Raw genomic sequence first — 12,018 nt, 5'->3', positions numbered from 1 at the left:
CCCTGCGGCGCGTATCCCTCGAGTAGTACGAAGAAATTGAAAAATGATACTGTATAATTTCTTTGTTTTTCTTCTCGATTTTCAATTGTTTTTCCCACGACTCACGAGCGACAGACAATTACAAAGAAGATCACGCTCGGTTTTCAAAACAATTCGCCACATCTTACAGCGTGGACGACGAATATAAACTTATGTCATATAGCTTTTATCGCGTATTAATGGTCGATTTAATCAATAACATTATTCTATATGGAAAGAACGACATTAACAAATATATATACCTATTTATTTAAAAAATAATAATATTCGTTAAAGAGTTATGAAATATTTATAAATTTATTTATTTATTTGCTAGAAAACTTTGAAATAGAACTTTGACATTATTCGCCTTTAATGTGTTACCTTGGGATGTATATAATATAGGGTTTTTATGTATAAATATCTACCTTTTATATCACAACTGAGAAATAAAATATCGAATTCGTAAAAGCTTGATAAAAGCACTATTCTTTAAAATCAAAATAAAACCCATCGACTCAAATACTTTTTTTGAATTTTCAAAAGTAAAATTGTTTTGCACTAACAACAGTCGTCTAACAAGTTATTTTATTCTCCCTCTTTCACTGTATTTAATTGGAGTTAAAACCCGGTAAATTAGGGACACGTTTTTCGAATTATCCCATAAACGCGATAATGAAAGTCTTAATACCCTTCGGGCCAAAAGAGGATTTTCGAAAGATAATAGTTATAGTTATGGTCTAATAATAATGATGGCTGAACGGAAGTTTTAGATGTACTTGAACTTATTAAAAATGCATCAGACTTAGATTAAATGCGGCTATCAATTTACCTTAGTCAATACTTGATTCAAAAGCCTCTTGGTAGATTATGAATAGTTACTTATGTTAATGCTCGGAGAGATTGAAAGAAAATCGAGGTGAGACGACTATTAAAGTTAATCTTCTCGTGAAAGCGGTTTTTCAACGACGATAAAATTCAGCTGAAAAATCAATTGAGATACACAGTACCTATAGTCTTTACTCTTTTATACGTGTAACAACATAATACCTACTAAATAATCAATATACAAATGATTAAACTAATTCTAAACTAAATTGTTTACTTAAAGTATCTATTTACTGTAGAAAAACAAATTAAATAAAACAGAATTATCTTGAAATGCGAAGTTAACATGCTAGTTGCCAAATATTTTAACGAAATAAAGTTGTCTATTATATAATTTCGGTACGACCAATATTGAGGTTTATCGATTCGTCTGTTTGGACGAATGGAAAACGAGTTCGTATTTAAAGGGCTAAACCTTAATCATGACTGAGAAAATTATCAATTTCTATAGGGGTTCACAAGAATAATGATGATAACTGTCAAAGAATGTTTACGACTGTTAAACATATTATATTTTAAAATATCCATTTAATAATATTAGTTTTTTTAAAAACCTCTGACAGACGTAAAACAGGAAGTTTCAATTTTTAATTAATTCAACACATCGGTTAGGAAATAAAAATATAACAGTATGTGCAAAAGTCCAAAACCGCAAAGTTTTCACTTGAATGAGTTATACCGTCAAAACGGAAAACAAACTATTTCAATTCAAAGATTATCATGGAAAAACTGTTTATTTATTGTTCCGTACCACTGACGAGTCTTCAATTCAAGAGGGGGAAAAAGTTACTATTACCAACGCTCGAGTATTTTTTCAGACCGAATGGACATATTTTGGCTTTCGGTATTCGCAAAAACTTTTTAAACGAAAAGTCAAATTCCTCCACAATCGATTACACGCACACGCGCGTATATATATTATTATTATTATTATTATTATTATATATTACTACATGCGCCACGTAAATACGTGTGTGAGCCATAAAATCGACTTCCGTTTTTGTATCGTAAACAACGCGGTGCGCAGTTTTATTATTTCAATCCACTCGGAATCTTCTACCTCGTATTCTCGTGTGTATATGTTATATAGATATATGCCGGATTAATTCTACTCCCGCCCCATTGCTGGTTCCATCTCGTGTATAGCAATTTCACCCACAGCCCGGCTACGAAAACGTATTAACGTAATAACACGAGCTGCGTATTTCGCGAACAGATAGTTCATTAAGTTATTTTTCTGCTATTTATACGTTCGCGCGACAATATACGACGCATATCGTATATACCTACGATACTCACGTAAAATTTAAAAACACGATCACCGTAAACTTCGCCACCCGGGCGCAAAGTGACGTGTGTGCGTGCGACGCGCATTTAAATATAAAATTAATCAGTCTTACCGCAAGCTGTGCAGCTCTGTACGGAAATTTGTTTATACTCGCGCGCACTAGCGCGATAATCGTTTCGCAGTAAAAACCCGTGTAAAGCGCATAATGATATGATAACGATCCACTCGGTGCCGGTTTCAAAGGACTTTCGATCGCTGTAAACGCCTCTTTCCCCGGCGTACCGTACACCGGACTCGGTCGCCACTGATTAAAACAGTATATCATCTGCCGTGCGGAAACGTACTCGCCCGAGGTGCTCTTCTATAATATATTTATATGTGCGTGTCGCGGACAAAAATAATTTATATACATATATATATATATATTCCGACCAAAAGTATAACGGTCTGTAATATTATATATTATTCTCCCCTCGTATGTGTTTCCTATACGCGCGTTTGACGACGACGACGAATAATATTATTGGCCGCCGCCCCCGCCGGTGATGCCGCTGGTGTATAACTTTTGACGGATTCCACGCCGACCAACCGCCCCCATATATATTCGTATATCTTCTGTCGACTTAGTCCTGGTATAACGTAGGTCCACCACTCTTATTCGGTGATTCATATTTTTTGACTTCCCGAAAGATAACGCTCGCTCGCACCCTTTAGCCCGAAAAAAAAAAAAAAAAAAAAACTGTCACACGCTTGGCGGAGCGTAAACGAATTGACTGTATCAAAGGCCACTGTATGTATGCCACCGCCCGCACAGCTGTCGCCCCGAAAATCGTCACTGTCTGCTTGCGTATGTTATTATTATGTATACGCGTATATGCACTCCACCTAAACAGACGTGCGATCTCTCTCCCGCGGGTTTTAACCCCTCTAAATCCGCCGAGTTCTGCTTATAACTACTACGACGAGTATAATTAAGCCGCGAAATAAGTTTGAACGCGGCTCGTGATGGATGCGAACACGTCGTGTATAAGTACACGTTGTATAATGTGTGTGCGCCGTGTGACACGAGTGTATCACACAAACTTTTAATAAACGAATATACGTATACACGCATCACCTATGATGTTATACGTAACTCAACTCTACTCTTTCAGTCACACTTCCTACATCGATATTGCTATGTACGAGAATATCGAAACTTTCAGTGGATCGTAATAATATTATTCAGATTTTCTATCCATCTCCTCTCGTATAATCAAGTATATTATTAATAAATAATATATTGTATTATTTGCGAACACAGTATATGAAATACCACGAATTATTTACAACGAGTACATCAGCGATGTTGGTTAAACAATTTTTTTTTTTTTTTTTTTTTTCGTAGAACCCGATTTTGTGGGCTCCTACGACATCGGCCAATATGTCTTCTTCTTCTTCCGCGAAACCGCCGTCGAGTACATCAATTGTGGCAAGAGCATTTTTTCGCGCGTAGCCAGGGTGTGCAAGAAGGACACAGGCGGCAAAAGCATACTTAGCCACAACTGGGCCACGTACCTGAAGGCCCGGCTCAACTGCTCCATACCCGGAGAATATCCGTTCTACTTCAACGAAATCCGTGAGTAGCATTATATCCATGTCCACCGTTAGACTGGAATCGAAATTAACGTTTTCTGTTGTAGAGAGCATTTACAAAGTGCCGGATGACGATACACTTTTCTACGGCGTGTTCACCACTTCCACTACCGGGCTGATGGGATCGGCTATATGCACATTCCGGTTAGAGGACATCGATCACGCGTTTGCTGGCCGATTCAAGGAACAAGCCAGTTCCACTTCGGCCTGGCTCCCAGTACTGTCTACCAAGGTACCGGAGCCCAGACCGGGACAGTGCGTCAACGACACGGAGACATTGCCAGGTAAACATTATGACCAATCGGTTTAAATCGACATGATCAGATGTGAATGCAGTTTTCAATCGCAAATAACTAATGAAAAAACGCATTTGAAAAAATAAAATAAATAATTTTTGAAACTTTGTAAGCGTTATTACAGCGATATTATATAATGAATAGTGATAAAAAAAATATACCAAAATATGCGTAGTAAACGTACACGCGAGTACATATTTTGTACGATTTTATTTGATAATATTATGTAAATTCCACTCGCTTAATATCATCATTGTCGTGTTTAGATTCCGTATTGAATTTCATACGCAGTCACCCTCTCATGGACGAGGCGGTAGCGCACAAAGACAACGAACCGGTGTTCTACATGCGTGACTTGTTCTTCACGCGTCTCGTAGTAGACGTTCTCGATTACGTCGTGTTTGGAAATCATCTACACTACACCGTGTATTATGCTGCTACCAGTAAGTTAAAATTCCCTATCATAATATTGTTCAAATATTGTACATAAAATATAATTTACCTAATCCCGCTGATATGGTTGGTTGTGTGTGTGTGTGTGTGTGTGTGTGTTTGTGTGTGTATGTGTATAAATGGTTAACGATCTGCGATGTCAAAGCCTTACTTCTAATAAAAAAATAAAATATTAATAATATTATCGTTTATATTTTCCCTCGCGAGTTCCTATCAATATGTACAATACGCTTTATCGTTCTCATTTTTTATTTTTTTTTTTACTATACTAACACTGTTCGTCTAATTGTCATTTTTCACAGACGAAGGCCGCGTTTACAAAGTAGTCCAATGGTATAACGATGAAGGTGTACCCGGATCTGCTCTTCTGGACATATTTGACATCATGCCCGGTCTGCCCATCACGGCGATGGAAATATCTAGAAAGGTTTGTTTCTTCATTATTGCACATATTTAAGCTACCTTCGTTATTTATCATCCAAGTACGTGGTATTGAAGGATACGTGCATGTACAATACATGAGTACATTTTAATAGGGAGTATTTCTACCCCTCTGGGCGTTGGCGCGTAACACTTGATTCTGATTTTACAAAAGCCAATACCCATATGGCGTTTGACACCGGAAACTATGTATAATATATAAATAATAAAGTAAATAGTATAACTACCGCGTCGTGAAGGGTGCGTTTTCGTATATACGAAACGATATATTTTATAAGTGCATTCCAGATAACGAACCGTAATTTAAAAATAACAAAACGGGGTAACTATGGTTAGACGAAATCCGAAACCATTTTAAAAACCCGTCGAAATAGCCGATACCGCAATACCGTTGGGTTAACGTTGCGTCAATGACGAGCGACCTAGGCATTTAAATTTCGATCGCTCAGCGTATAAAATTTGACACGTAGAAAACACAAAAACGAGGTAATTTTACAAAATACTTCCGCGCTAAAAACCATTTTACGGTTCATCAGATGCTGCCGTGTAGCTAAGGAACCCTCACCGCCGCATTTCCACTCTCATTTTTAATGATCGTATCTGAACGATTAGTAATCCCCCGTTAACGAGCCTGCAAACAACAGTGGCAACGTGACTCATCGATTCGCGGGCGTAAGGGGAAAGACGCCCAGTGTCTATTACTCTTCTGGTAGTGTTCGACTATATAGGCACCGGTATAGTAAATTAACCTGTAAATGGCGTATATCTAATACTGGTTATATATTATATAGTTAACCAGTCAGTCGTGATTTGTTGTATGACTGCGTGCGCGGAATGGGATAGGGTAGTTGTCAAGGGAGAAGAAGAATGTGTTTCCTCGTCTCTCAAACTAACCAATTATTGCAGGTCTCCTCGTTTTCCGCGCGTCACCGCGATTCCGTCAACACTTTCGGTCTGCGACTGCGACCTTAAAATTATTGTTATTACAAATGTATTCCGGTGTCGGCTGTGGTGGTGCCTCGAGCACACAGACTACGAAATCGAATTCCGTCCCGTCTCAATAAATAGACATACATATATAATATTTAAACACGGTAAATACCTTTTGTGGTACACGTATGATTAATGTGCGCGCGTCCCTGTACTCCCCGAACGCTGTGCGATTGATTAGAGAAGCGCAGCAGTATCACCGCCGCTGCCGAGTTTTGGCACGCGAAAATGTATACAAATCTCATAAAGCCCAATCAGCAACAGCCACTAGCTACAGTGATACCCAGCCGTATATTTGTTTAGGACTTGCCAAACGTTATTCGCACTCGACTGCACTCGCGATAACATCGCGTCATTATAACACGTGTACCGTGGTATACATAACCCTCTAGTATTCCGTTAACCGCAATGGCTCGTCAGAGATGTATTTGAGATTGTAGTGCATCCCCATAGCTAAACACCGTGACAGAATAATAATAATAATTTATTCGAAATTTATTTTCGTGTTTGGAAAGACCCGGAAGTCACTCTGCTATAAAATAGCCGATGTCAAGTGTCACTCGTTATTGAGTAGGTACCGTAATGGTTTTTTACATTTAAATTAAATAATAAATCATTGAATACATTGAAAAACAATTTAAAGCAGAGACATTCTATAGGCCTAAGGTTATCTTATTGTAATTAGTTTAAACTATAAATTAGTTTTAATTTAATTAGCTTAAAAAATAATAATAATAATCACATATTATTTTATATGAACTTTATATAAGCTTTATACAAGTTATTACTTATTTATAAATCAATACCAATTACAGTGGAGTATTTACAAATTTATTTGGGAGGGGCGGGGTGACAGGGGTGGATCCAGACATTTTCCATGGGTAGGGGTGCATAGACAGCAAATAAAAAAAAGGTCAAAAGAATTTTATTCAGCAACTGTGAAAACTACACTTTCTACGATTTTTTTTTTTAGATCGTTCCTATATTATAAATGCATTTTCGTAACCCCCAACACCCACCCCCTCCATAAACACGCCACTGATCTTATTAGCTATTGCATAAAACGCACTGTAGAACGGTATGAATAAAATCGTGGCATAGTTGACTTAAAAATAAACTAAATATATTTCATGGAATATAGTGAGTAATAATAAACAAATATGAAAAGTTGCAAGTTTCTACGAACAATATTTTTTAAATAACAATAAAAACTAAAAACGTTACTCTTCGTTAAAAAATTGAATTTTAAATATCTATAATAAACATTGTGAGTATGTATTTCCTTATTTTTGACATATTTAAATTTCTGTAAGAGCAACTTAAAAGAAACTTTTTATTAAATTTTCAAAAACTTCTGGCTATAAGCGTAACAATCTTAGTCAATATTAATAAAAAAAAACAAAACAATAAAAAAACTCAAATATCTAAATTAATTCATTTTTTGATTATAGCAATCGATTTAGTCAAAAATTGTTTTTTAATTGAAACAGCATTTGGTGTCTTATTTATTATTAGTTAAAAATTAATTAATTAAATAGCATTGTTAATTTAGATAGCCTCCCTCGCTTGTTTAGTCACCGTTATACAATAATGACTTAGTATACGTTTCGGAGTCACGATATAGAATGTTTTATTGTATTATTATGTACACAGCTCATGTTTCTAATATTACTTATATATATTTCATTTTTTTTTCCAGCACAAAGCCCTGTATGTGGCGTCCGATGAAAGCGTCCGACAGATATACTTGTCAATGTGCACTCACCGGTACGACAGCTGCTTGCGATGCGTCCACGACCCGTATTGTGGATGGGACAAACAGACCAAGACCTGCAAACCCTACCAGCCCGGGTAAGTCAATATATCATATTACGGAGATGATTAATATATAACGATGACCGTTCGTTGTGGTTGTGGTTTTTTGCAGACTCTTGCAGGACGTGACCAACTCGTCGCGAAGCGTGTGCGAAAGCTCGGTGGTTAACAAGAGATTGACCGTAACGTTCGGCCAGAGCGTACACCTCAGCTGTTTCGTGAAGATGCCGCAAGTGCTAAAAGTGTACCCTGTCACCTGGTACCATCACAGCAAGGAGAAGGGACGGTACATGGTCTCGTTCAGGTAAACTTAATAATAATAAATGTGATTCGGGACGGTCGTTAATGTATAACCATAATAATAATAATAATGATAATACTAGTACATCGTTTATTATTCAAACGACTGCGGCTTGGGGCGACGAGGAAATTCTGCGAAGAAATTAAATCAGAAATGCGAAGCTCTTCGGGCAAAAGAGAATATTTTCCCAAGGAATCGCTGACGACTGTACACTATATCATAAACCGAAATATACGTGGTCCCCGTACACTCGAAGAAATTGAATTTACATTTATTATGTGCCTTCGAATGAGATGATATACCCAGCTCTCGGCAATTGTTTCGCGTTCAGCTCGCGCAACGGCTGTAATACGACCGGTAGGCGGGTATATAACGATCGGGCTCCAATTACGCAGTGCGCTTCACCCGTATATATCGCATATCGTTCTGCCGTGCCCGGTGCCCACCTCCGTCGACGACGTCGTCGTCCGCGTTTATAATTCTTAATTTTCCACCTCGGCTCACGTACGCGTCGAATTATACTACGCCCTTGTCTCATCTCCGCGATAACCGAGTTGTCCTTGCGTCAGAACCGTCGTCGTCTTGCGTCCCGCTGCCGATCGCGTTGTTATTAGAGCCACTTCCGCATTAGAGCATTCGACAACCAGAATACGTAGGTAGTTGCATTAATGGCGAACGCGAGCCATCGAATAATAATAGTATTTACGATGGATACCGCGACTTCTGCGGTGTATATATTATTATTGTATTCAGATCGCGTTGTGCTCGGCGTCAGTCGCCACTCGACGACGTTAAAAAAAAAAGTCAATTTTTTTTCTCAATATTTTTTTATCGGAATTCGATATTTTCGTTGTTCTGACGTGTAAGACGTGCTTTTCTTCTTTTACAGCCGAGTGGAAAAATACATTGCCACCGTCGAAGGGGGCATGGTGATCGTCGGAGCGTCAGAAGAGGACGGCGGCCGTTACGACTGTCAACTGGCCGGTGCCTTGTTGTGCACGTTCAACTTGACGGTGGACGCGCATCGGTGTTCGCCGCCGGCCCGCTCAGCGGACTACCATCGGGTGTACTCGGACTGGTGCCACGAGTTCCAGAAGTACAAGAGCGCGATGAAATCTTGGGAAAAAAAACAAGCTGTAAGTATGGTATAGCGATATAATGAAATAAATTCGTCGGCATACGTATGCTCGTGGGAGAGGCGAAGTCTGAGGTTGATAATAAAAAAAAAAAAAAAAAAAAAAAAAAAAAAAAAAAAAAAACAAGAAACGCGCTTTAAACATGCGATATCGGTGGTAGTGGAGAAATTTATCGATTGGCAGACCTTTTACTCTCCATTACCAAATAAATATAAACAAAGTTTGATAACGTTTCACGGGACGAGACCGAATGGTGTGAAAGGTATAGATTTTTGGGGAAGGGTAAGCTTACTTTCGGCTATCGCTATCCGACGTATTATTATTATTATTATTATTATTATAGCGTCTCGACGCCTTTTACCGAGCGAGGGAATTTTTTTTTCCGTGTTTATCGAACACTGTAATCTAATTATTCTCGACTCGTGTTTAAAGGGAATTGTTTAAATTATTCTACTCGTCGTTTAATAACGTTTAAAGTTATAGCCGCTGTATAAACGATGTTTTTATTATGCGAGACAGTAAATCAAATTTCATGAGGGCGGCAGTGGGGAAAAGAGGGTTGATTCGGAGAACGAGCCAAAAAGATACCGCGTGCGCGACGACTGACGCCAAGAAACCGTTGTATCGAAATCCACGGAAAACTTTTCGCAGCACCGATTAGCGTTTCGGACATACTTATATTCGGATAACTACTCGTCGAGTAATTGAAAAAGTTCTCGAGGAAGGGAATTAAGACGCGTACGATATTTTAATGCAGTTCGGAGACGACGTCATCGTTAATTATTCGGTTAACTACCACTTCGACTAATATCTAATATATATATATATAATATACACATGTTTATTATTTTATAGTACGAGTGTAATGTATACGTATTGTAGTATCGATTTTTCTCATATCACGCGAACATCTGTCGCGCCGTGTCGTATAATATATTATACAAACTACCCGATTTAATTGCTCAAATAATCGATATCGCAATAATACACGTACGTACGCGTAGTATTTAATATTATACGCCAGTGTAGAGACATAGTACGTATTATAATACGTATATTATACCAAAGCGCGATAATTCGTGTACAATGTGCGCGTGAATAATGTGTTCAAAGACAAATGACAGATCTCGGGATGGTAGGCACATAATATAATATACAACTGGAGGAACCAGTTTATCAGAAAAATAGTGATTCGCCTAGTTATAATTTATATAGCTACCATAACATACTTAAAAAATATTTTTAAATCCTCGATCCGTGTTCATCAGCGCGAATTAAACATTTATGTGTGTGTGTGTTCACTCGGTTTGGGGTGTTCGTGTGAACTATTTACTCGTGCCCTCTCGAACGCGTAACATATCTCACGTTTATAGCCACGTCGTAGTGATAACCATATATGAGAGTCAGAATATAGGTACTTACTTACCATCGATTACACTGTTTTTATGTTATTTTTTTTTTTTTTTTTTTTTTTTTTGTGTTTGTCACAGCAATGCAGTAGCTCAAGACAAAACGAGACCGCGATCGCCCAGGGTCTCCTGTCAAACGAATTAAACGCAAGCCCGACCCTGTAAGGAGGAGATACCATATAATAATAATATTATGTACGAGATGCCGCCGACACAACCGCCGCCACTACCACCACAGCCACCGCAAACACCAGCCCCGTCCCGTGTACACGCTATATATATATATATATATACGTATAAATATATATATATATATATATATATATGTATTGTATTATAATATGCATTTGTGTTATGATATAACATCACTGTCGTGTCAAGTCATCCCACCGCCGCGGAAAAAAAAAGTAAAAAAATGTAATAACAATATAATATAATATTGTATAAGGTAAAAACGTCATCATACAGTCATTGTCGTCGTCGTCGTCATAGTCGTTAAGTATAATATAGTATAAGAGGATTTTCTTCTTTTTTTTTTTTTTTTTATTAATGCAGATTCATATTTATTATACACACCTGTATAAGTGTTTGTATACATAATATTATATATTATCATGTACGGCTAATGTATGTACGCGTGTCGTACGTATTATATTATAGTATTATGTATAATGTATATTATGTACTTAATAATAATTAGACTTTAATGTACAGACTGCCTACATAAGCTTTAAACTATAACCGTGACACGAGCGACGGGCAATATTATACATACCTTTTTTTTTTTTTTTATTTTTAAACGATATATACATATTTTATCTACAATCTTCTGTGATAATGTAGCTGTTAGATTTTTTTTTAATAAATATATGAAAATAATATGTTATTATACTACCCGATTAGGCATAATATTTTATATGATAGGTTGAGCTTCATATTATTTTTCCAGTTTTTATTTTATTTTTTTAACTTTTTTTTTTAATTTCTTTTTTTTTTGCGTGGCTATTTATTATTATACATATAACGGTAAAGTTATGGTGCTTCGTTATAGCAATACACGGTCGTGACGTTTACAAAACATAACGCTATTCATAATAGTGTGTAGAACCTATATCATGATTATTTTATTACTATTATAATTATTATTATTTTTATGATTATTTTTACTATTATTATTATTATTATTATTATCATGTATTTATTTTGACAATAAGACTTGGTTATCACTAAGTATATTATTATTATTATTATTATTATCTCCCCCCCCACACTCTTAGCGTAATACAATCAACTTTGTATTTTTAGTTTTATTAGTATGTTAAACGTATTGTCTGTTCACTTAACTAAA

General features: G+C 36.8%; 1 protein-coding gene across 3 annotated transcripts in view; it reads left to right on the top strand.

Annotated features, from left to right (window-relative positions):
- The window catches only part of LOC112601157 (semaphorin-2A), a 207,036-nt gene extending 195,817 nt beyond the window's left edge, over positions 1 to 11,219 (top strand). For all 3 annotated transcript variants that reach the window (XM_025348613.1, XM_025348612.1, XM_025348611.1), the window contains 8 exons: positions 3,582 to 3,812; positions 3,877 to 4,113; positions 4,392 to 4,568; positions 4,881 to 5,005; positions 7,709 to 7,860; positions 7,937 to 8,128; positions 9,015 to 9,261; positions 10,752 to 11,219. In XM_025348613.1, coding sequence (XP_025204398.1) covers positions 3,582 to 3,812; positions 3,877 to 4,113; positions 4,392 to 4,568; positions 4,881 to 5,005; positions 7,709 to 7,860; positions 7,937 to 8,128; positions 9,015 to 9,261; positions 10,752 to 10,835 — 1,445 coding nt within the window. In that variant the 3' untranslated portion in view covers positions 10,836 to 11,219. The remainder of the gene's footprint in view (positions 1 to 3,581; positions 3,813 to 3,876; positions 4,114 to 4,391; positions 4,569 to 4,880; positions 5,006 to 7,708; positions 7,861 to 7,936; positions 8,129 to 9,014; positions 9,262 to 10,751) is intronic.
- Positions 11,220 to 12,018: the final 799 nt, after the last annotated feature.

This window comes from Melanaphis sacchari, unplaced genomic scaffold (assembly GCF_002803265.2).
Source record: "Melanaphis sacchari strain LSU unplaced genomic scaffold, SCAv2.0 Contig75_pilon_pilon, whole genome shotgun sequence".
NCBI lineage: Eukaryota > Metazoa > Arthropoda > Insecta > Hemiptera > Aphididae > Melanaphis > Melanaphis sacchari.
Note: the sequence above shows the minus strand (reverse complement) of the source record. Positions and strands in the feature narration are given on the sequence as shown.